Source organism: Balaenoptera musculus, chromosome 8 (genome assembly GCF_009873245.2).
Source record: "Balaenoptera musculus isolate JJ_BM4_2016_0621 chromosome 8, mBalMus1.pri.v3, whole genome shotgun sequence".
Taxonomy (NCBI): Eukaryota; Metazoa; Chordata; class Mammalia; order Artiodactyla; family Balaenopteridae; genus Balaenoptera; species Balaenoptera musculus.
Window position 1 is genome coordinate 5033630 of NC_045792.1, and position 24114 is coordinate 5057743.

General features: G+C 39.5%; 1 protein-coding gene across 10 annotated transcripts in view; it reads left to right on the forward strand.

Annotated features, from left to right (window-relative positions):
• Nucleotides 1-24114, forward strand: part of ARHGAP32 (Rho GTPase activating protein 32) — a 277525-nt gene that overhangs the window by 246330 nt on the left and 7081 nt on the right. For 9 of the 10 annotated variants that reach the window (XM_036859505.1, XM_036859507.1, XM_036859508.1 and 6 more), the window contains 9 exons: nt 5623-5767; nt 6210-6292; nt 13877-13984; nt 14635-14780; nt 15395-15590; nt 17160-17305; nt 18918-18989; nt 20829-21704; nt 22392-23365. In XM_036859505.1, coding sequence (XP_036715400.1) covers nt 5623-5767; nt 6210-6292; nt 13877-13984; nt 14635-14780; nt 15395-15590; nt 17160-17305; nt 18918-18989; nt 20829-21704; nt 22392-23365 — 2746 coding nt within the window. The remainder of the gene's footprint in view (nt 1-5622; nt 5768-6209; nt 6293-13876; nt 13985-14634; nt 14781-15394; nt 15591-17159; nt 17306-18917; nt 18990-20828; nt 21705-22391; nt 23366-24114) is intronic. The other variant, XM_036859504.1, reaches the window with a different exon arrangement.

Consider the following 24114-nt stretch of genomic DNA (forward strand, 5'->3'; position numbering starts at 1 on the left):
TTTTGTGTATGGTATTAGGTTGTGTTCTAATTTCATTCTTTTACATGTAGCTGTCCAGTTTTCCCAGCACCACTTATTGAAGAGGCTGTCTTTTCTCCGTTGTATGTTCTTGCCTCCTTTGTCGTAAATTAGGTGACCGTATGTGCGTGGGTTTATCTCTGGGCTTTCTATCCTGTACCACTGATCTGTATTTCTGTTTTTGTGCCAGTACCATACTGTCTTGATTACTGTAGCTTTGTGGTATAGTTTGAAGTCGGGGAGCCTGATTCCTCCAACTCTGTTTTTTTTTTCTCAAAATTGCTTTGGCTATTCGGGGTCTTTTGTGTTTCCATACAAATTGTAAACTTTTTTGTGCTAATTCTGTGAAGAATGCCATTGGTAGTTTGATAGGGATTGCATTGAATCTGTAGATTGCTTTGGGTAGTATAGTCATTTTCACAAATATTGATCCTTCCAATCCAAGAACATGGTGTATTTCTCCATCTGTTTATGTCATCTTTGATTTCTTTCATCAGTGTTTTATAGTTTTCTGAGTACAAGTCTTTTGCCTCCTTAGGCAGGTTTATTCCTAGGTATTTTATTCTTTTTGTTGCAATGGTAGATGGGAGTGTTTCCTTCATTTCTCTTTCTGATTTTTCGTTGTTGGTGCATACGAATGCCAGAGATTTCTGTGCATTAATTTTGTATCCTGCAACCCTACCAAATACATTGATCAGTTCTAGTAGTTTTCTGGTGGCATCTTTAAGATATTCTATGTATAGTATCATGTCATTGCAAACTGTGACAGTTTTACTTCTTCTTTTCCAATTTGTATTCCTTTTATTTCTTTTTCTTCTCTGATTGCTGTGGCTAGGACTTCCAAAACTATGTTGAATAAGAGTGGTGAGAGTGGACATCCTTGTCTTCTTCCTGATCTTAGTGGAAATGCTTTCAATTTTTCACTGTTGAGTATGATGCTTGCTGTGGGTTTGTCATATATGGCCTTTGTTATATTGAGGTAGGTTCCCTCTATGCCCATTTTCTGGAGACTTTTTATCATAAATGGGTGTTGAATTTTGTCAAAAGCTTTTTCTACATCTATTGAGATGATCATATGGTTTTTATTCCTTAATTTGTTGATGTGGTGTTTCACATTGATTTATGTATATTGAAGAATCCTTGCATCCCTGGGATAAATCCCATTTGATCATGGTATATGATCCTTTTAATGTGCTGTTGGATTCTGTTTGCTATTATTTTGTTGAGGATTTTTGCATCTATGTTCATCAGGGATATTTGTCTATAATTTTCTTTCTTTGTGATATCTTTTTCTGCTTTTGGTATCAGGGTGTTGGTGGCCTCATAGAATGAATTTGGGAGTGTTTCTCCCTCTGCAATTTTTGGGAAGAGTTTGAGAAGGATGGGTGTTAGCTCTTCTCTAAATGTTTGATAGAATTTGCCTGTGAAGCCATCTGCTCCTGGACTTTTGTTTGTTGGAAGATTTTTAATTATGCTTTCAATTTCATTATTTTTGATAGGTCTGTTTATATTTTCTAATTCTTCCTGGTTCAGTCTTGGAAAATTGTACCTTTCCAAGAATTTGTCCATTTCTTTGTGGTTGTCCATTTTATTGGCATACAGTTGTTTGTAGTATTCTCTTATAATCCTTTGTATTTCTGCTGTGTCAGTTGTGATTTCTCCTTTTTGATTTCTAATTTTATTGATTTGCATCCTCTCCCTTTTTTTCTTGATGAGTCAGGCTAAGGGTTTATGAATTTTGTTTATCTTCTTAAAGAACCAGCTTTTAGTTTTATTGATCTTTGCTATTGTTTTTTCATTTCTCTTTCATTCATTTCTGCTCTGATCTTCATGATTTCTTTCCTTCTGCTGACTTTGGGTTTTCTTTGTTCTTGTTTCTCTAGTTTTAAGTATAGGGTTAGATTGTTTATTTGAGATTTTTCTTGTTTCTTGATGTGAGATTGAATTGCTGTAAACTTCCCTCTTAGAACTGCTTTTGCTGCATCCCATAGGTTTTGGATCGTCGTGTTTTCGTTGTCATTTGTTTCTATGTATTTTTTTATTTCTTCTTTGATTTCTTCAGTGATCTCTTGGTTATTTAGTAGCACACTGTTTAGCCTCCATGTATTTGTGTTTTTTACAGTTTTTTTCCTGTAGTGATTTCTGATCTTATAGCGTTGTGGTCAGAAAAGATGCTTGATCTGATTTCAATTTTCTTAAATTTACTGAGGCTTGATTTGTGACCCAAGATGTGATCTATCCTGGAGAATGTTCCGTGTGCACTGGAGAAGAAAGTGTCATCTGCCACTTTTGGATGGAATGTTCTATAAATATCAATTAAATCTATCTGATCTAGTGTGTTATTTAAAGCTTGTGTTTCCTTATTTATTTTCTGTTTGGCTGATCTGTCTGTTGGTGTAAGTGGTGTGTTAAAGTCCCCTACTATTATTGTTTTACTGTTGATTTCTCCTTTCATGGTTGTTAGCATTTGCCTTATGTATTGAGGTGCTCCTATGTTGGGTGCATAAACATTTATAATTGTTATATCTTCTTCTTGGATTGATCCTTTGATCATTATGTATTGTCCTTCCTTATCTCTTGTAACAGTCTTTATTTTAAAGTCTATTTTATCTGATACGAATGTTGCTACTCCAGCTTTCTTTTGATTTCCATTTCATGGAATATCTTTTTCCATCCCTTCATTTTCAGTCTGTATGTGTCCCTAGGTCTGAAGTGGGTCTCTTGTAGACAGCATATGTATGAGTCTTGTTTTTGTATCCATTCAGCCAGTCTGTGTCTTTTGTTTGGGGCATTTTTAATCTATTTACATTCAAGGTTATTTTCAATATGTATGTTCCTATTACCATTTTCTTAATTGTTTTGGGTTTGTTTTTGTGGGTCTTTTTCTTCTCTTGTGTTTCCCACCTAGAGTAGTTTCTTTAGCATTTGTTGTAAAGCTGGTTTGGTGGTGTGAATTCTCTTAGCTTTTGCTCGTTTGAAAAGCTTTTGACTTCTCCATCAAATCTGAATGAGATCCTTGCTGGGTAGAGTAATCTTGGTTGTAGGTTTTTCTCTTTCATCACTTTAAGTATATCCTGTGACTCCCTTCTGGCTTGCAGGGTTTCTGCTGAAAAATCAGCTGATAACCTTATGGGAGTTCCTTTGTATGTTATTTTTTGTTTTTCCTTTGCTGCTTTTAATATTTTTTCTTTGAATTTAATTTTTGTTAGTTTGATTAAGATGTGTCTTGGTGTGTTTTTCCTAGGTTTTATCCTGTGTGGGACTCTCTGTGCTTCCTGGACTTGGGTGACTATTACCTTTCCCATGTTAGGGAAGTTTTCAACTATAATCTCTTCAAATATTTTCTCAGACCCTTTGTTTTTCTCTTTTTCTTCTGGGACCCCTATAATTCGAATGTTGGTGCGTTTAGTGTTGTCCCAGAGGTCTCTGAGATTGTCTTCAGTTCTTTTCATTCTTTTTTTCTTTATTCTGCTCCTCGGCAGTTATTTCCATTGTTTTGTCTTCCAGCTCACTTATTCGTTCTTCTACCTCAGTTATTCTGTTATTGATTCCTTCTAGTGTATTTTTCATTTGTTATTGTGTTGTTCATCTTTGTTTGTTTGTTCTTTAGTTCTTCTAGATCTTTGTTAAACATTTCTTGTTTTTTCTCAATCCGTGCCTCCATTCTATTTCCGAGATTCTGGATCATCTTTACTATCATTACTCTGAATTCTTTTTCAGGTAGATTGCCTATTTCCTCTTCATTTATTTAGTCTTGTAGGTTTTTACCTTGCTCCTTCATCTGTGATTGTATTTCTGCCTTACTGGTTGTTTGGCCTGAGGCTTCCAACACGGGAGTTTGTAGGCTGTTGGGTACAGCTGGAGTTTGTAGGCTGTTGGGTAGAGCTGGGTCTTGGTGCTGAGGTGAGGAACTCCATGAAACCTCACTCTGATGAATATTCCCTGGGGTCTGAGGTTCTCTGTTAGTCCAGTGGTTCGGACTCAGAGCTCCCACCGCAGGAGCTTCGGCCCAGCCTCTGGCTCGTGAACCAAGATCCCACAAGCCGTGTGGGGAGAAAAAAAAAAAAAAAAAAAAGAGAACAATAACAAAGTAAAAAATAAAATTAGACTAGGAAACTAACAGATATGTTAGAAAGGATATAAAAATAAAAATATAGATGAATCAACATCCAGAAGATACCTCAGTACCACAATAGTAAAAAAAAGAGGAGGAGGGAAAAGGAAAAAAAATTTTTTAGAAGGGAGAAAAGGCCTTGGCTGTGGAGGGCAGGGCCTAAGGAAGGGCGAGGTTTGGGTGGTGGGCGGGGCCTATGCTTAGGACCCACAAGGCTGGAAAAGGCCCTGGGGGCTGTGGGGGGTGGGGCTTAGGCTCAAGGAACAGAAGGTCTCGGAGGGCGGGGCACCTCACCTGGGAGTCCAGCAGGCTTCCTGGGCTCTAGTGGGCGAGGCAATCACGCTCCTATCCTCTCCTGCTCCTCCGGTCTGGGAGGCCCTCCCGCCTGCCTCTCCTGATCTCCCAGCCTCCCTCCTGTGCCCCCAGGACCAATGCGGCTGGGGGTAGGGGGAGGCCTTGGAGGGCAGGGGACCAGCCTGGTAGCTCAGCAGGCTCCCAAGTGGGCGGGGCAAACGCCTTCTTCCTCTCCTCTCCCGCTCCTCCTGGACAGCCCCTCCCACCTGCCTCTCGTGATCTCCCCGCCCTCAGGGGCGCTGATCCTGTCTGGCCTCTACTTCTCCTCCCCCCTCAGTCCCCCTGCGTCCTACTCGTTCACTTCGGGGTTCCTCCTGCCTCCTTGGGGTCAGAGCCCCCCACCAGCAGCCGGCAGGTGCCCTAGTTGTGGGGAGGTGCTGACTCTGCGTCTTCCCACACCGCCATCTTGACTCCGCCTCCACAAATTGATTCTTGTACGGAAAAAGGTTTCAGTCTCTAGTGTCAGACACAGCAAATCTCATACTCAGATTGTCCACATACATTAATCCTCTAGGTTCATGAGTGGTCTCATGTCTGTAGATTAATATTAGTTAACCTCCTCAGAGTGAGCTTAATCTGCCTTAGTGTTCTGAGCACAATTTTTATTTCACTCACTTTAATGCTGCAGATTTTGCTTTCTTTTAAAATTTGGTGTCGGCTGGGAATTGCTTTATATTGTTTCTGGCTTCCTTATCCCTCTTCCATAAAGCATTCCTGATCCGTACTTCTTGTACCTGAGGAATTTCTGCACATAGTCATACATGGACCAGCTGCCATTCAACTCTAGTTTTCAGAATTGCCAAAACATTGGGTATTTAAACCATTAGGAATTAGAAGTCCTGTTTTCAGATCTGTGTAGTAAGAGCTTCTCTTTCACACACATTTCAGAGATTTCTGTCCATTTTTAATATTAAAGCTATTCCCTTAATTTCCATTTAGAAAAACACTTGTTTCATGATTAGACATTTGATTACTACTGAAGTCCAAATATAACTTGTATGAAATATAGTCATTTGAAGAAAATATTAACTCACTGAGGTAGAGGTTAATACTTTGGACCTTTCCTTTCTGTTTTAAAGTCATATTTGCTTTTCTTTCAAAAAAATAGTTTTGTTGTCTCTCATCTATCTTTTTAGCCATGAATTTGACTCTGAACATGTTCCCGACCTGACAAAAGAACCCTATGTTCAAGACATCCATTCCGTGGGCTCCCTGTGTAAGCTGTATTTCCGAGAGCTCCCAAACCCTTTGCTCACCTACCAGCTGTATGAGAAGTTTTCTGTGAGTACAAGTCACTTTTAAGTCAAGCTCTGTTTGGAGTTTTGCTGTGTTTTTTTTCCAAAACGTGTGAAAATTGGTTTGGTCATATGAGATAGCTGTATGAGGAAGAGGGGTCCTTTAAAGAAAATAAAAACACTTTACTGCTAGCTGGTCCACAGTCTTCACTGTTTTCACTCTTCGGTTTCTGACTTTGAGCCGCTAATCTTATAACCCTCGATACTGGTTATCATAAAGTTTTTAAAATATTATCTTTTAATAGATTTCAGTATCCATTTAGTGTGGAAACAAAGTTTACTTCCTTGAATACTACATTGTTTTTCTTCATAGTTCAGCATCAAAGAGTAAAGTCAATTAATCTCAAAGTGAAACTGAATTGTAAATGAAGAACTTTCATCTTTACCAACAAAGCCTAATAGTTTATTTTGCATTATGGTTGTTCTAGGATGCTGTTTCAGCAGCAACAGATGAAGAAAGGCTGATAAAAATTCATGATGTCATCCAGCAGCTCCCCCCTCCACACTACAGGTAAACCACATGTAAAATACCAGCCAAAAGTAGAAGTCAGTTGTGTAAAAGTGGGTTCTGGGGTTTCTGTTTAAATTTACTTGGAGTTCTAACTATTTAAACTTCTGTTTCTCCATACATTTGTATTTATTTGTCTTTGTATTCTCAGCGTCTGGCACAGTGCTTGGCATCCAGTAGGCACTTAACAAATGTTGTATGAATGAATGAACAAATGGATGGTTGACTGAGCCTGTTTGTTCGTTTCTTTTTTGAGACACTGAGAAATTGCTGAAGGTAGTGGGTATATGACCACAGGTGTGAATAATTTGTGAATTGCTTTGCTTAAATCCAAAATAAATCCAAAATATTGACACAGTGCTGGGTGCCTGTTTACTTGTTTACCCAGAAGATGACCCTTAAGGAATCTTCACTGTTTTAAATTCCTTTTTTCTTTTTGCTGTTTTGTCTGGGGGATTTCCATTGCTTTGTCTTCTAGCTCGCTAATCCATTCTTCTGCTTCATCCAGTCTGCTCTTGAATCCCTCTAGTATATTTTTTGTTAGATTATTTTATTTTTCAGCTCTGTAACTTCTGTTTGGAACTTTCTTATATTTTTCTCTTTGTTGAAGAGCTCTCTGTTCATCCATTCTTTTCTCAAGTTCAGTGAGCATCTTTATGACCATTACTTTGAACTCTTTATCTCTGTTTCATTAGAGTCTTTTTCTGAGGTTTTGTCTTACTCTTTTATTTGGAATATAATCCTTTTTCTCTTCGTTTTGCCTGACCCTCTGTGTTTGTTTCTACGTATTAGTTGAAACAGCTGTCTCCTCCAGTTTGGAAGGAGTGGCTGCTGAGAGATTGGGGGGGGGTCTGTTGTCTCTGCAGTGCCCTGGGGGTGATAGCCTGACAACATCTGTCTGTCCAATTGTTTCAGTGCTCTGGGGCTCAGAAACGCAAGCCCCCTAGTCCCCAGTACTAGGCGTTCAGGGGGGTGCTCACACCTTCCAGATCTGGCAGAGGTGGGGTCAGAGCTCAGGGAGGGGAGCTCCGTGTTTGTCATATCCCTCCCACTTGTGGGCCACCCGCCTTGGGTGGGGGTGACTGGCACGACTGCACCTTTCCCCTCCGCTCCGTCCCAGTGGGGCTTTCCCACCCCGCTTTTTTGTCCTTTCTGTAGAAGAGCTGCCTTGCCAGCCTTTAGGTCTTTTGTGGAGAGAGTCATCCTATGTGTATCTAGTTATAGCTTTGGTGTGTCCGTGCCAGGAGGTAAGCTCAGGATCTTCCTACACCACCATTTTGAACCCTCTCTTTTGTTGCTGCTTTTTAAAACCCAGTTTAATTTGTATGTTAGCTTCGACTCTCAGAAATACTTTTGCTGTATCTGAGAAGACAGAGTAAAATGGAGGATGACTGCCGTTTAGTGAGAGAAAGAAAATGGCATAAATTATGGATTGATTATAGTGTACAAAGAAGCAAAAAGATAAAATTTTAAAATTTCAGTTATTGACAAGAAATTAAATTCAGTAGGTGTTTTAGTAATTAACAAATTAAGTAATTTAGTGCTGACCTTTTCAAAATGACATTGTTCATATATATATATTTTAAATTGGCACTAAATTTGGCACTAAATCAACATGAAACTTTTCAATCAACATTAAAAATCAACACTTTTTTTAGTCAACTCTGTAGCTGTAAATGCCTGGCAGTCGAGTCGGGAGGTGACTCAGCATTGGCTTGTCCTGTTACTGTGGCCTGTCTTAGGAGGAACGTGAGAACTTTGAGGGGGTCTTAAGGACCCACTGAAGAGTGAAAAAAAACCTCAAAAGAACTTTTGTGAAGGAAGCTCAAGAAATTTTAGGTGTTTAGCCCTGAAAAAGAAGGTTGAGAAGACAAATCTGATCAATACACAGTTATTAAAAAATATTTTTAAGGGGGACTAGGGCTTTCTTTAACTTACCAGAAAAAGAAACCTAGCGCAATACAGAGAATATTGGCTTTGGTAGATAGACCCAAGTTTGAATTTCCAGCTTCATCACTTACTAGCTATGTGGCCTCTCCAAGCATCAATCTCCATATATGTGAAAATACTAACAATACTAACAATACCTTCTGAAGAGGATGCTTTTTAATGTAATGAGATCAAATGTGTGAATGAGTCTGGCCTTTAATATTTTTTTTAGTATAAAGTGTCGCAAGACAGATGATTAGATTTAAGCCGAGGCTTCTTTATAGTTTTACATGAGGTACTATGCGAATATCTTTTCTCTCTAAATTAAAATGGTCAATATAACTTATGTACATAGTTTTAAAAAGTCAAACGCTTATGCAAAGCTGGCAGCAAAAAACCAGCAGTCCTGGGGCTTCCCTGGTGGCTCAGTGGTTAAGAATCCACCTGCCAATGCAGGGGACACGGGTTCGAGCCCTGGTCCAGGAAGATCCCACATGCCATGGAGCAACTAAGCCCGTGCGCCACAACTACTGAGCCTGCGCTCTAGAGCCCGTGAGCTACAACTACTGAGCCCACGTGCCACAACTACTGAAGGCTGCATGCGTAGAGCCCGTGCTCCGCAACAAGAGAAGCCACTGCAATGAGAAGCCCATGCACTGCAACGAAGAGTAGACCCCGCTCGCCACAACTAGAGAAAAGCCTGCGCGCAGCAACAAAGGCCCAATGCAGCCACAAATAAATAAAATAAATAAATTAAAAAAAAACAAACAAAAACCAGCAGTCTCCTCTCCCCGTTCTAATTTCTCTTACCCAGAAGTTATTATTCTCAACTCTTAACTTCTAGAGTTTACTCCCCTGTTTTTAAATAGCATGCGTATGTTTTTATTTCCTGATTTTTCATTTTTAGGTATAATTATTTGCCTTCATTTTGTGGTAAATGAGGATGTAGCTGTAGCTCCCCTCCCCCAATAGCACACAAACACACGGCCCCTTCTCTCCTCTTCCTAGTCTGGTTGTATCAGCATTTGGTGTGCAGCCAGAGTTCATTTTCTGTGTTGTTGTAACTACTCAACTGTTATTCACAGCTACATCTAATAGTATATTAGGCTTTTATTTCCCTTCTGGGATAGCTGTGTGTTTTCATGGAGTGATGGCCTGTTTTTGGTTTGCTGAGTATCTGTTGATTGCTGGTCTGTCCCCTGATTCTCTCACAGAACTGTGGATGTTCCCTCAGTTGTATTTAGACATATCAAGCAACCTTTTAAAAGAAATTTTCCCCCATGAAAACACCCCTCCTGGTGCCTTCTGTCCCACTGCTCTGCCCGGGTTGATTGCTCTCTGGATCTCCACGCAGCTCCAGCCCTTCACCTTCCTCCTGGAAATTCCCTCCATCACTTTCTTCACGAGTTAGATCCCTTCTCTTCTGGATCTCTGGCTGTCACCTTCCATGTTTTACTCCCTGCTTTCCTAGTGTACGTCTTCGGTAGCTCCGTGAGAAAAGGTGTATGGGAGGTAAATGTTTTGAGACTTTGATATGAAAATGCTCTTATTCTCCTCGAATATTTGACTGATAGTTGGCTATAGAATTTTAGTCTGTAAATAGTATTTTCCCATAATTTTGATGGTATTACACCATTGGCATCTAAGCAAAAATGCTGCAGCAAAGTCTGATACTAGAGTGCTACTTTTTTATATGATCTGTTTTGTATTGTGTATATCCTTTCTGGATGTTTTTAAATTTGGAACATACCCAGTGGTCCGTTTCCTTAGTGACTCATCTTGGAGTGGGTTCTTTTTCATTCTTTGCTCTGGGCACTCACTGGGCTTGGAAACTGCTGAGAAATTTTCTTGTATTATTTCCTTGATGGTTCTCACTGCAGCGTAAACCTCATCCATTTTCTTCATTCTCTTTCTGGAATTGTTTTAACTCTTGAACTAACTCTTTTAGTTTCTCACCTTCTCTTTGTCAGTTTCCACATGTGGGTTTCCTCCAGTCCGTCTCATAATTAAAAAATAAAATTGCTTCTGAGAGCTAACTGCCTGCCTTCCCTTGCTCCCTCTCTTTCTTGTTTCTCCGAATGTTTCTGCTTTATAGCATCCTATTCTATTCTTATTCATGGATCTGTCTCTTCTCTCTGTGAGAATATTATTGGTCAGTACAGGTTGTGTTTTGTTTTAAATTGTTCTCTGCTCCTCACGGTACTTGTTTCCTCCTCATGTGGCAGCTCATCTTTATCAAGACTTTGCAGAGCATCCACTGAGGTTTCATAGAAATCTTTTTAAAATTTTGTTTTATAAATGTTGATAGCATTTAACTTAACTATGAATTAAAGTAACCTTGCATAAACAGTCATAGAAACACTTAACATTGGCTTTAGGTAAGCTTATAATTCAAATGATATTAGTCGAAGTATTCAGTATGTTAGCCAGAGAAACTTATTGTGCCTTGGACATCAATCATCAGTACGTTTTACAGAGGCAATTGAGAGGGTTATTGGTTAATCTTGTGGGTGAATTAAGAGAACATCAGTAAGAAGAGGAGGAAGAAACCCTATCATATATCATACAGAGAGACAATATATATGTGTGTATATATAGAGAGAAAGAGTATGTATGTATATATCATATGTATATATACATGTGTATATTGTATACATATATATGTATATATTTCTCATATAGTGAAGTACAAATGTCTTCTATATATTTTATATTTTATACAAATAATCTCCCACCATTTGTTTTATTTATATTCCTTATATATTTATCCCCTGCAGTGTAGTACACTTATACCACCTATTATATATAATTTCTATATATTATAGAAATTATAATGTAGGGCTTCTGGAGCCAATGGCCTGTGTTAGCTGTCTGACCTTGTGACCTTGGGCAAGTTCCTTTGCCTCTGTGGACTCAGTTTCATTGTTTGTAAGAGAGAGATAATAGTACTTTTCTCATAGGATTGTTACGAATATTAAAAGGAAAGCACTCAGAACAAGGCCTGTTAAATAATTACTATTTATATGAGTTAATAACCATTATTATTATCATTGTTATTGTCTGCCGTGTACCTTTATGGTTTAAGTTTGTTATGTATTTTATCTCTACAAACACACATACGCAGAAACATAAATGTGTGTGTGAATATATATATATATAAAAATATGCTCATACACATACATATATATTTCCTACTATATTGATACGTATAGCTTTTTTACTATATTATGCTTATCTTCTCTACTATTATTTATATTTCTGCTACCAAAGTATATATTCTTCTTTATTATATAGATATTTCTTAATAATATATAGGTATTTCCCCAGGAAATTACATGTATAGCTCCCTTGCTATCTGTTTAATCTTCCCTCTTGAACATTATGTACCTTTCCTGCTGTTTATTATATGTTGTACAAATATCCTTCTATATGTTTTTTATATTTACTGTATTGCCTATTCTAGATATAACCCGTCTAAAATATAAGCTTCCTGAGGTCACGAATCCTGTCTTATCACTGTATTCTCAGAATAGAAACCTTGCACATAGTAAATGTGCAGTTATATATTGCATATGCATTTTACATATTTTGTACACTATATATTTTATAGATTGCTGATATATGTCTATGTATATAGAATACGTATATCCTAATATTATCCTCTTTTCTCCTGATGTGCATTATATTACCTACCATGTATGCCCACCTGTTTCATACATATTACTCACTGTATACATATTTCCTCCTTGGCATCTATCTCCTATGTAATGTGTTTTTATATTCTAGTTTCTTCTATGTAATTTGTGTATCTCCTACTTCATATATCTCTTTTCATTCAGACTTTCTAAGATTTTAACATTCACATTTTCTAATTCCTTAAATGTTCTTGAAAAACATGATTCTTAATAGTATTCTTTCATGTGAATGGGCCATATGTTATATAAACCTTTCCCCTAATTTGCCTATTTAATCTATTTGTATGGTGGGAGTTTTTTCTCCAATTTTGAACACTGCTATGAGGGCCATCCATTTACCTGAATCTTTTGGGGAATCAAGGTTATTTTTTAGGATAAAAACCTGGGAATTCTTGGAAATCAAAAGATCTTAAAAGTTTCTTCACAACATAAAGCAGTTTTCAACTTGTATTCCATAAAGGTATATGCAGTTTATACTCTGCTAAATATGAAATGCTCATTTCATGGCACTCTGACTAAAATTCTCCTTTAGCTTTTAAAAAATCTTTACAATTAGATGTAAAGATTTACAGTTAGATGTAAATCTTTACAGTTAGGTGTGTGAATAAAATGGTGTCTTTTGTTTTAATTTGCATTTCTTTTAAAATACATTTCTGAAGTGCTTTAATCTTTACCTTCCTTCTTCTACTCCTCCGACTCCAAATAATAAAATTTTACATTGTGTTCTAAATACATTTCTCAAGCTTCCTGTCTCTACATTGTCTCCAGGCCAGCCTCACTTCTGTCTGTGTGTCTTTCCCTATTTAACTTGTACAGAAGAGGGACCGAAAATTACCCTTTTTTTTTTTTGCCAGCTCAGTGCTATTGACGAGCACAGACTTTTGGAGCCAAGCTGACCTGGATTTGATCCCAGCACCACTTGTCTCTGTAACCTGGGCCAACATTGGCTCTCTCGCCCATAAAATGGGGATGGTAACACTGTGCTTGTGGGGTCTGTTGTGAGAATTTGGTGAGATCCCCTGCAGAGGCTTCTTGAACCAGTGCCTTGAGCTGTTATCTTCCTTTTCTCAAATTCATGTCAGGCTCATCTGAATCTTGAAGGCTTATATGTTGACCACAATTTAACTTTAATTTCTGTTTCAAATAATAGTCTTAAACTTCTGTCTCCTGTTCATTGTTTTTAACAGTTTTGTAAGCTGATAGGTAATACCTCTGTGTTTATCTGACTTGACTTACATTTAAGCTGATCATGCTTTATTTCCCAAAATACTCTGCCCTATTGTTTAATCTCTCTCTATATAAAAAATTATTTAAATAAATCACACTTAGAATGTATAAGATAAACCAGGATATTAGGATTTGAAGTAGGCTTTCTATTCCAAGAGCATGTTATTTGTTCAAATATTTTCCCCCTTGGTACCTACTGGAATTTTTCTTTTAACTCTTTTTAGGCTTGTGAAATGTTGTTTTCTTTTACAGAAGAGAAGTTTAAATTCTTTCCTGTTAGCATGTCTGCTGCAAGTAGAATAGCATAACTTCTTGATAGTATTTGTCTAGAAACTAAATTTTGTGGAGGATTCACTTCACTGGTGTCCCTGAAACTAAATTTCTAACAGGCAGGAACAAATATTCCTAAAGATTTCTTTAAAAGTAAAGCTGTTTCGTTTTCTGAGCCAGTTCTATCAGAAACTTGCACTTCTTACTGCATCTGCCTTAGACTTTTTTTCTTAGTATTCTGTAGATGTAATTATCATACATAAAATGTAGAATCCATAATATTCGGACAGTTCTGTAGCAGTAATAATACTCAAACCTAATAGGCAGCAAAAAAATTTGCTGGGGTTTGTATGGTTTCTTTTTCCATGTTGCCATTGAAAACTTACAAGTTAATTAGTGGAGCTTTTATGCTCTATACTGATACATGGTGTTTCTTTTTGTTAATATGTTGTATTTCATTTTCCAGAACGCTGGAGTTCCTAATGAGACACTTGTCTCTTCTAGCTGACTATTGTTCCATCACAAATATGCATGCAAAAAACCTAGCAATTGTTTGGGCTCCAAACCTGCTAAGGTAAGTTGCATTTGACTTATGACCTGAAGTAGAAACAGAGTGACCTTAAATAAAAGTAATTCATCAGTGTTCCTTAAGGATAATTTTTTTAAATTAATTAATTAATTAATTAATTTTATTTATCTTTGGCTGTGTTGGGTCTTTGTTGCAGTGCGCGGGCTTTCTCTAGTTGCCGCCAGCGGGGGCTACTCTTCGTTGTGGTGCGCGGGCTTCTCATTGCAGTGGCTTCTCTTGTTGTGGAGCGCAGGCTCTAGGCGTGCGGGCTTCAGTAGTTGTGGCACGCGGGCTCAGTAGTTGTGGCTCGAGGGCTCTAGAGTGCAGGCTCAGTAGTTGTGGCACATGGGCTTTGTTGCTCCGCAGCATGTGGAATCTTCCTGGACCAGGGCTTGAACCCGTGTCCCCTGCATTGCCAGGCGGAGTCTTAACCACTGCGCCACCAGGGAAGCCCAAGGATAATTTTAAAAAGTAAAACTAATATGTTGTTTTTATGAGCATCTTCCTAAAACAGGCAATCGGGGTTTAGCCAAGGCACTGTAAAAGTATGCTTTCTTCCTCTGGTTTGTCTGTGATTTACACTTAAAGCAAAAAATAATGCTCTTTAAGACTGCTGTTTTGGGGACCCTATGATGGTAATGTTGTTTACCCCACAGATCAAAACAGATAGAATCTGCCTGCTTCAGTGGGACGGCAGCTTTCATGGAAGTGAGAATTCAGTCTGTGGTTGTTGAGTTCATCCTCAATCACGTTGACGTCCTTTTCAGTGGGAAGATCAGCGCGGTCATTCAGGAAGGGGCAGGTAGGGCTCTAACAGATGTTGTTCACTACCAGGAACATGTATTAAAACCTCTACCAGGTTGGGAAACTGCATTTCTTATCTCAGTTTAATAAATCTGTCTTAGTAGAAAGCAGCTAATTTATATCTGTTCCCCAAAATGCACAATATAACAGTTATTTTGTATGTTTTTAGTGACTACTAAGTATTAGACCTATCATGATCTAAGTTCATGGCCCATAAAAAATGTATCATGTCACCTATTATTGATGTATATAAAGATGTAATATAGAGCAGCAGAAGTAAAATTCCTTCCAAAACTAAAAATACATGAATGATACTAGGCCTTGCCTAGAATCTTTTAAGAAAGGAAAATAGTTAAATTACTTAAGGAATTTTATATTTATATCTATCACTGTTAATAACCTGGTATGTATCTTCTATTCCTCACTTAGTATAAGGCTCTATTACTTTTGCCATTTAAAAAACTTAATGAAGAAAATATAAAACAACACAGAAAGGGAGATAGATGGATGGACAGGTACACAGATTGTTGTACACACCCACAGATACTTACATTTTTTTTCCCCCGTGTCATAAAGTTTGACTCTCTTCATTGCTTTTTTTTCTTTCCAAAGCTTCTCTATCAAGACCCAAGTCCCTGCTGGTTTCATCTCCATCCACCAAACTGCTGACACTGGAGGAAGCCCAGGCACGAACACAGGCTCAGGTCAATTCTCCAATTGTGACTGAAAACAAATATATCGAAGTAGGAGAAGGACCTGCTGCACTTCAGGGAAAATTTCACACCATAATTGAGTTCCCACCTGAAAGGTAAAATTCATTTAGTCCTCCTCAAAAATGTGCGTTTCATGGCTATTTGTTATTTTCTTTTCTTTTACTTTTGTATTTTCGTATTACTATATTGATTCTGTGCCAGTCCCAGAAAAACCTGTTCCTTCGACTCTGGATGTTACTTCATAGGGACTGATGTGAATGATTCTCGAAAAGCATTACAACATCATGTCATTGTTGGAAAGGAGAGGAAGGTCTGCTGTACAGGGAATATTGTTAGGAAAAATGATACATTTCCTCTGTGTCGGGTGTCATTTTCTCTCTGAAATATGTTGTTGAGAAATTAGTTTAGAAATAAACGTTGCGACAGCTTATTCAAAAAACAGTGAATGGATAATGGCGTGACGTTGGTTCCCACTGAGTTCAGAGTAGACCAGCGCTCCTCACAGGGCACCTCCCGACCAGCAGATCGTTCTCGGCCGGCCCCAACCCCAGACCCACTGAACCAGAACTCTGGGGTGGGGTCCCGCAGTCAGTCTTTTATCAGACCTTCCAGGTGGTTCTGATGTGTGACAGAGTTTGAGAACCACTGCTGTTCACTCTCTCAGTGTCCTTTCCAGCTCCTATTCTCTGTTTCTCTAAAGAAATGATAATAACACGGTTTTTATATCTTCTTTACTAAGTTACTGTGGGAAGACTAATGTATGTGGGTTAATTTTGACCTCGGGTTCCTGCTTTGGCTATTACATAGGAATGTGAGGACTTCAACTCCGTGGATTTGGATAGTACTAATGAAAGTTGAGAATTTATTTCCGCATGTTAGTATACTTCTCTAAATTCCTTTCATTTCCCTTGATTAAAATGTCCTGACAATAGTAAGTTAGAACATCTTTGTCATTCTAAGTTTATCTTCAGTTTCTTGAATTTATATGATACCTCTACAATTTTCTCAAAAACCTCTTTATAGAATAGTAATCAAGAGTGTCGATGCTGGGATACAGATAGACCTGGGTTCCAACTCTGACTCCATTATTTACTAGTTTTACAACATTAAGGAAGTCACTTCAACTTCTTAGTGTCATAATTTCCTCAGTTGTAAAATGAGAATAATAATACCTACCTCATATGGTTTTATATAACTTAAATGAGATACTACATATACAGTTAGCATAGCGCCTGGCATTCAGTATATGTTAGTTATTTTTCTTAATACTTTTCTTCTTTTTTGGCTTAATTCTCTTTCCTCACACCTAAAATCATTTTCTTCAACTCTGTTTTATTTTTGGAGTTTTAATATTTTCTATTCCCAAATATGTCTTATTCTCACTTATTTCATGGATTGTGAGGTTAGATCCAAATATGAAAATCTGTATAAAAGTTATCTTTGTGAAACTAGTTACTACAATTAAACTTCGTACATGTAATTTTCATTTCCTGCTTCAGCTGCACGGCTCAGCCGCGCTGAGTGGAGAGAGCTCTGTGGAGGGTGGGGGTGTACTGTGTCGGCTGGGCCTCTCCAGGCTGCTTGCTTCTTTCCATCGTTTATTCTTTGTCCATAAGTAAAGGTGGCCCCTTGGGTGTCTTAATACAGATTATTTTCTCTCATAGGAGGAGGCCTCAAAATAAAATGAAAAAATCTCCTGTGGGCAGCTGGCGTTCCTTTTTCAACCTGGGGAAATCATCATCTGTTTCTAAACGAAAGTTGCAGCGTAATGAGAGTGAGCCCTCAGAGATGAAAGCCATGGCTCTGAAAGGTCAGTGCGTCACGCCTTCCCTTCTCTCTGCGCTGCGGGAGCAGTTTGCCTGCGGGGCCACGCTTCCCAGCCTAGAATGCGGCTCTTCTCTAACTCAGACACAAACTCACCACATTGTTATAACAGGCTTCAACAGGATGCGTCCTAGTTGTGTTGTTACACGTGAATTGTCTTCTTTGACCAGTGCTTCATCCCCAAATACGTATTATATATAAGTGTGTAGAAGTTCCCAATTCCTTTGGAAACTATATAGACTATATATAGTGTGAATGTGGTTAAAAATTCACAATATATTTGTAATGTAGTTTGTATATTGTTGGTAATAAAAAATAACTGCTGTGGTATTTAAACTTACTAGTCTACATATTTATAGATTTTAAAAATGACAAAATCATATTTCAACATGCCTCTAAGAGTTTATAAGTCTTATAACCAAAGAAGATATCTTTTTACCAGATGATTCATTGATGAGAGTATCTTATTGGATAGATAAATCTATTACTGTGTTGTTGAAAGTACTGCTCTTTTAAAAATCATTTAAATCTACCGATATTAACAGGTTCTGAATCTAGGAAGGAAAGTAGTGCTTACGTCTTGGGTATTGTTAGAAATACAACATTCAGTTCATTTAATTCATCATTCATTCAGTTTGCGATCATGTACATCTTTTCTTCTTAAAAGGATACCAGTCATTGGATTTAGGGCTCACCCTAAATCCAGTTTTGTTGCCGAAATATCGGCTTCCCTGTGCACCGATGCCGAACAGAAATATGGAGACAGAGATTTTGGAGGAAGAGAGAGATGGCTTTATTTTTCTGCCAGGCAGAAGGGAAGACACAGCAGGCTAGTGCCTCAAGAACTGTGCCCCCCTGTCCTGGGGAATTACAGGGGTTCTTATAGGTGGAACTCCCAAGGATAAGTGATAGGATCAAAGTGGTGAAGGTCTTGCATTCTTCTTCTTCTTCTTCCAGTATTTTAAAACAGTCACTGCTGGCGTCAGGCAGCCTGTTAATTGGGTCCGTTCATCTCTGGGTTATCAGCCTGCGACCTTCTTTCTGAAATGTAAACAGCTACAAGGGGTGATTTGCTACAAGAGAATGCAGCAAGAGTAAATGCCAGGTGCAGGGTACAATACGTATGGAATCAGAGAGTAATTAGCTTTGTGAAGGACATGTCTAGCTACAAGTATTTGTTAGTAGTAACAGCTAAAGAATAACCAGGATTGCTTAACTCTTTCAGGGCTGTTTATGCTGTTTCCCCAGCCTGTGCATTGTTGCTTATTTTTCTTGTTTATCAGAAAAGTCTCATTTCTATTTTCGCTGCAACAGTATGAGATCATCTCAAGACATACTGATCTTTAGGAAATATAAAAGCAAGTTTTAAAACTCATCTCTATTCTCAAGTTCACAATCCTTTAGAAAAGATTTTTCACATAGGAAACCACTTGAGAAAACAGTACAACACATTATAAAATACAATGCAAAATTGAATATGGTTGCAAAAATATGATTACTCTTGGAAGTTTAAATATGTGCACAGAAAAGCACTGTTCCCTTTCAGTACATATGTAACGGTGGATAAAGCCTGACACTGTTTGGTTTCGACTCTTCAGGTGGCAGAGCAGAAGGGACCTTGCGCTCAGCTAAGAGTGAGGAGTCCCTCTCTTCCCTCCATGCAGCCGATGGTGAGACTAAAGCGTCAGTTGTTTTATTCTAGAATATATTTCATAAAAGGACACACAATTAAGTATATTTTATAAATACATGCTTAATAAATAGGCTATAGACTATAATTTCCTAAAAATACTAGTATCTATTGATATTTAGCATTGTCCATTGATGTTTTAATATGGTACCAGTCTTTAATTTCTTCACTTTTGACATGATTGCTATTCAATTTACATAAAAGTAGGTGAAGTGTTTTAAGTTAACCATTTATATTTATTAATGCCCAGCGGAAAATGGTGTTAATAGTATTTCTTTCTTTAAATTTCACAATGAGAGCACAATGTTTGTTATAAAGTATAAAATTAAGCAGTTTTGATGTTTAGACCACTAGTCTTTTGTCTTGCCAATTTAACCTGACGTTAAATCTCATGCATCAGTTTGGTTAGAGGCAGCCCTCATTATCTGAGGATGATTAGTGTCAGGAAAAGGCAACTTAAAGTGAATCTGCTTAAAATGGGGGCCGAAATTTTACGGTAAATAGTACAAAAGGATTTGATCGCAACTTGAAGAACAAAACTAAAAAATTTTGAAAGTAACTTTTTAGCTTCCGTTTAGCATAAGTCGGGTTATAGTTGCAACTCTGTACTAATTTTTAGAATGAACAAAGATTACTTCCACGTTGACTTGGAGGGAGGTAGAACTTTTTTGACAAAACCATGTAGTTTAGCAAATAGGACGTCCTCCACGTCACGTTTGGCTTGTGCAGCAGTATGGTAAAAAAGGCCCTTGTTACAGAAATAATCAAGAGCTGCATTGATTTCCCACGGACTTTTCTTAATCCACTGGTATTAAAATTGTGCTCTTTTGAAGTTTCCTGGGGTGTCTTCCTTCCGGTCAACTTGCTCATCCTCATTTATAACTTCTAACTGCCAGGTCCTTATTGACCGATGGCTCTGCTTGTGATTCAACAGATCCTCGCATTTCACTTCTGTTGGGTGTCTGACATCTTACTGGTTTTCCAAGATTTTCCATTTCACTGAAGTTAAGAGAATGGTTCACAAAAACAATGCAGTGGGCTGCGTAGGTGCTTGTATTAAGCAGCAAATAATATTTGAGTAGGGATTAATTTTATAAGTGGTCAACACATTAGTGGATGTATTTGTGTTAAGACAGTGCCTCTTTGTAGTACATTTTCACTATGGCAATTCTAATCATTGTAATAGAATAATGAGATAGAGGACTTCTTTTACCAGTTGGATGTTTAGCAGTATCATAAAATCAGGTAATACTCTACCACTCTTAAGGCCTCTCCTTGAGGAACTTAAAGCCTGTTCTTGTTAAAGAAAAAAAATATATTTTTAAGTATTTGAAAGGAATCCTTCACTAAATATACGTAAACACTTCTTTCTGAGAAGTTCAATTTTGTAGAAATTTGGGTATGAGGATTTTTCTTCAGAAAAACAAACAGAAAACCCTTTTTGCTATTGTACATCCAAAGTACCATTTAAAGTGGTTAGTTCTACCTCACACATCATGTGTGAGGTCAGTGATAAAATCAGAAAAAAAGAAATGAAAAACTTGGGCAAAGTCACAAGAGTCAGTGTTGGACTAGTAATAGAATCTAAGACTTTTGAGTCCTTTTTCCTATTGAAACCATCAAATGCATTCTCCCTCTGATTGTATCAAATGTGTTTGTTATTTAGCATTTGCTTTGGGAGTTCCGTCTGTGTGCCCCAAGAGACAATTATGTTTTCTTACTCTATATGGTATGTTTCTGCTGTACTAAGTAGATAATTTATCACGGCACCGTGTATCCTGTGACATTCATACTCTGATACTGTATCCATTTTTACCAGGTGATTCCAAGCTGTTCCGACCCAGAAGACCCAGATCTAGCAGCGATGCCCTGAGTGCCTCTTTTAACGGAGAGATGCTGGGGAACCGCTGTAACTCCTACGATAATCTGCCTCACAGCCACGGAAGTGAGGAGGAAGTAGGGCTGCTGCACATTCCGGCTCTCGTGTCTCCTCATTCCGCTGAGGATGTTGATCTGAGCCCACCAGACATCGGGGTAGCCAGCCTGGATTTTGATCCGATGTCATTTCAGTGCAGTCCTCCTAAGGCCGAATCAGAATGTCTGGAGAGCGGGGCTTCCTTTTTAGACTCGTTGGGATACTCCAAGGATAAACAGAGTACCAATAGAAAGGACACAGAAGCAAGTGGTAGCCAGTCTCAGACTCCAGGAAGCACTGCAAGTTCTGAACCTGTCTCTCCTCTTCAGGAGAAACTGAGTCCATTCTTTACCCTGGACTTGAGCCCAACTGAAGAGAAATCATCTAAGCCAGCCTCGTTCACTGAAAAGGTCGTCTATGCTTTCTCTCCAAAGATTGGAAGGAAATTAAGCAAATCCCCCTCTCTGAACATATCTGAGCCAATTTCAGTGACCCTTCCCGCTCGGGTGTCAGAAGTCATCGGTACCGTCGCAAACACAGCAGCTCAGAATGCACCTTCTCCGGCCTGGAACAAAAGTGGCGAAGAAAGTGATGTCATAAATAGATCCCCCACCCAGGTAGTAAAGATAGAAGCAGACGAGAGAGAGGCCCAGGAAGGGTGTGAGTCTGAAGTCCAGCCCCTGGACCAGGTGGCTGCTGCAGACGCAGACCCGCCAGGGAAGGAGGAACCTGCCTCAAGCAGTCAGAGTAAGGCTGTACCTTCTGGACAGGCTCAGACAGGTACCATTTGCTTTCCTCCATTCTTTCTGTAAGCTAAGAGGGATCTTCAATCCTGTGTGCCAACTGTGCCTTTTAAGAGAGAAGTTTACTCCACAGCTAGCCTTTAATCAAACAGAATGTTTTTCTAGGTGGTGCTGATGGGTCAAAGCCCTAAATTAAAATCAGTCAAACAAAAAATCCCCCAAAGGGCCAGTGGTGCTGCTTCAAACCTTCATAAAGTCCCCTTATCTCCTCGGACAGTCAGAATTCCTGGATAATTTTTGCACAACTTCGTAGCTCTTGATTCTGTTTTGTCTTCTGATAAAATACCTATATTATAGCCTTACAAGTTAACCAGCCAGCCTACACCATCAAATATAAAAACTATTCTTAATAACAATCTGCAAGCACTTGAAGCTTGTTTTCTAAGCAATCTTTTCTGAGCCAGGTGAGGGACCTGCTTCACCCCCATCTCTGTAGCAATCCAAGAGGAGATTGCAGCCTTAGACACTCTTTGTTTTAGTTTTCCTTCTGAACCAGATGTGTTTTCTACAGCATTTGCATGTGGGATAGAAGATCGTGGATTGCCATTTTGAAATATGGAAGGCACCCATTTTTTTAGTGGTGAAATGGGGAGTGTTTGGCTTTCCGTATAGGATAACACAAGCTACCTTTTCACTTTCATTTTTTTTCCCAATTTCCCACCAGGAGCAGATACCCATGACCCCCCTCAGGATTCCGTTCCTGTAAGTTCAGTCTCTCTTATCCCACCACCACCGCCTCCGAAAAATGCTGCCCGCCTGTTGGCGCTGGCCTTAGCTGAGTCTGCACAGCAAGCCTCGACCCAGTCGTTGAAGAGACCGGGCGCTTCCCAGGCTGCTTGTACACATTACGGAGACACAGCAGTGGCCGCGACTGAAGAGAAACTGCCTACTGCCTACTCTAGTGCTACCCTAGATAAAGCCTATTTCCAAACCGATAGGCCAGCTGAGCAGTTCCACCTCCAGACCAAGGCCTCCGGAAACTGTGACCAGCCAGCACCGGATACGGCAGCTACTGGGGTTTATACCCATTCCAACGCCACTGAATCTGGGGAGCAACGACACCCAGCAGACATACCAGGCAATCAGCCGCCTCGAGTCTATTTATCTGGGGACCCAGAAAAGGCCAGGGTCGCTTCAGTTCCCTTAACAGATTCTGAGTCTGATGATCACATAAGTTTCCCTGAAGCCCAGCCTGTGAAGACCAGTATGCCGACTGTCTCCTTTGTGGACCAGGGTCAGCTTCATTTCTACAGTGGAGATCAGCCTCCTTCTTACCTTGGCGCAAGTGTGGATAAGCCCCATCGCCCTTCAGAACTTGCAGACAAAGCTCCCGCACCTTCTAATTTGCCTAGGGACAAAATCTACCCTCCTTCTGGGTCCCCTGAAGAGAATACCAGCACAGCCCCCGTGGCGTACATGACCACTGCTCCAGCAGCAGCCGACGTGAGCGCCAGGGAAGCCAACTGGGATGTGGTCGAACAGCCCAGCGCAGCAGGGTTCACCGCTGCCACCCTCCAGCTCGGTCACAGAACTCATCGTCCCCTCCCCCCGCCTCCTTCCCAGAGACCCTCAGAGCAGCTCCCAGTCCTGGGGCAGGTACAAGCCGCAGCCAGTATAGGACTAAGCAACGCCCACAAGGTAAGAAGGGGGGAAGTCAGCGAGGGGAAATGTGTATTTTTCCGAAGGTATGTCACTTTCCAGCAGGGTGTGTTGTTATCTTGAGTGAGATCTGACATCTGCCTTGAAGTCCTGTGGCAGGTTTCCATGAAACATTTCCCAGTTGAGGTTGGCATCTGCCTTTATTGTGATGCTGGTTTTCCTCTGAAAAAGGCGTGGTTACTCGATGGCTCTAGTTGAACGATACCTGCTCCCTTTAGTTCCCAAGCACGTAGGTAGTTTCTTCATAGAAGTACGAAGAGATTGTGAACAAACGAGTCGAGCCGGGCCTTAGGTGTCAGGGCTTCAGGGCTTTCCCGGCTCTGTCATTGATTCACTGTGGCTCTGGGCAAGTCGTCCAACCACCTCTGCCAGTTACTCACGTCTGCACTACCAAAGCGCTGTATTCTCAGGACATTTGAAAGACTTTCTGCCGTACAGACTTTTTAGCAATATCAGAGGTGACAGTGTCCTAGGACTTTTTGTTATTTTCTCAACATTAACCAGCAGATTGTTGTATAGTTAAGCACCTGTTTTGATGAGAGAATGTTATACGCAGAATGCTAAGGGTTTTTGTGGTCACCTTGAACTAAAAGGACTTCACTATCTAGTCTTCTGTGCGGGACGCTCGTTCTAGTGGCTGCTTCGCAAGGGGAGCGTGTTTGCAGCCCTGCAGTGAGGACCACGTTTGGCTTCTGCTGCCACAGACCAACTGGAGCACAAGGAGGGAG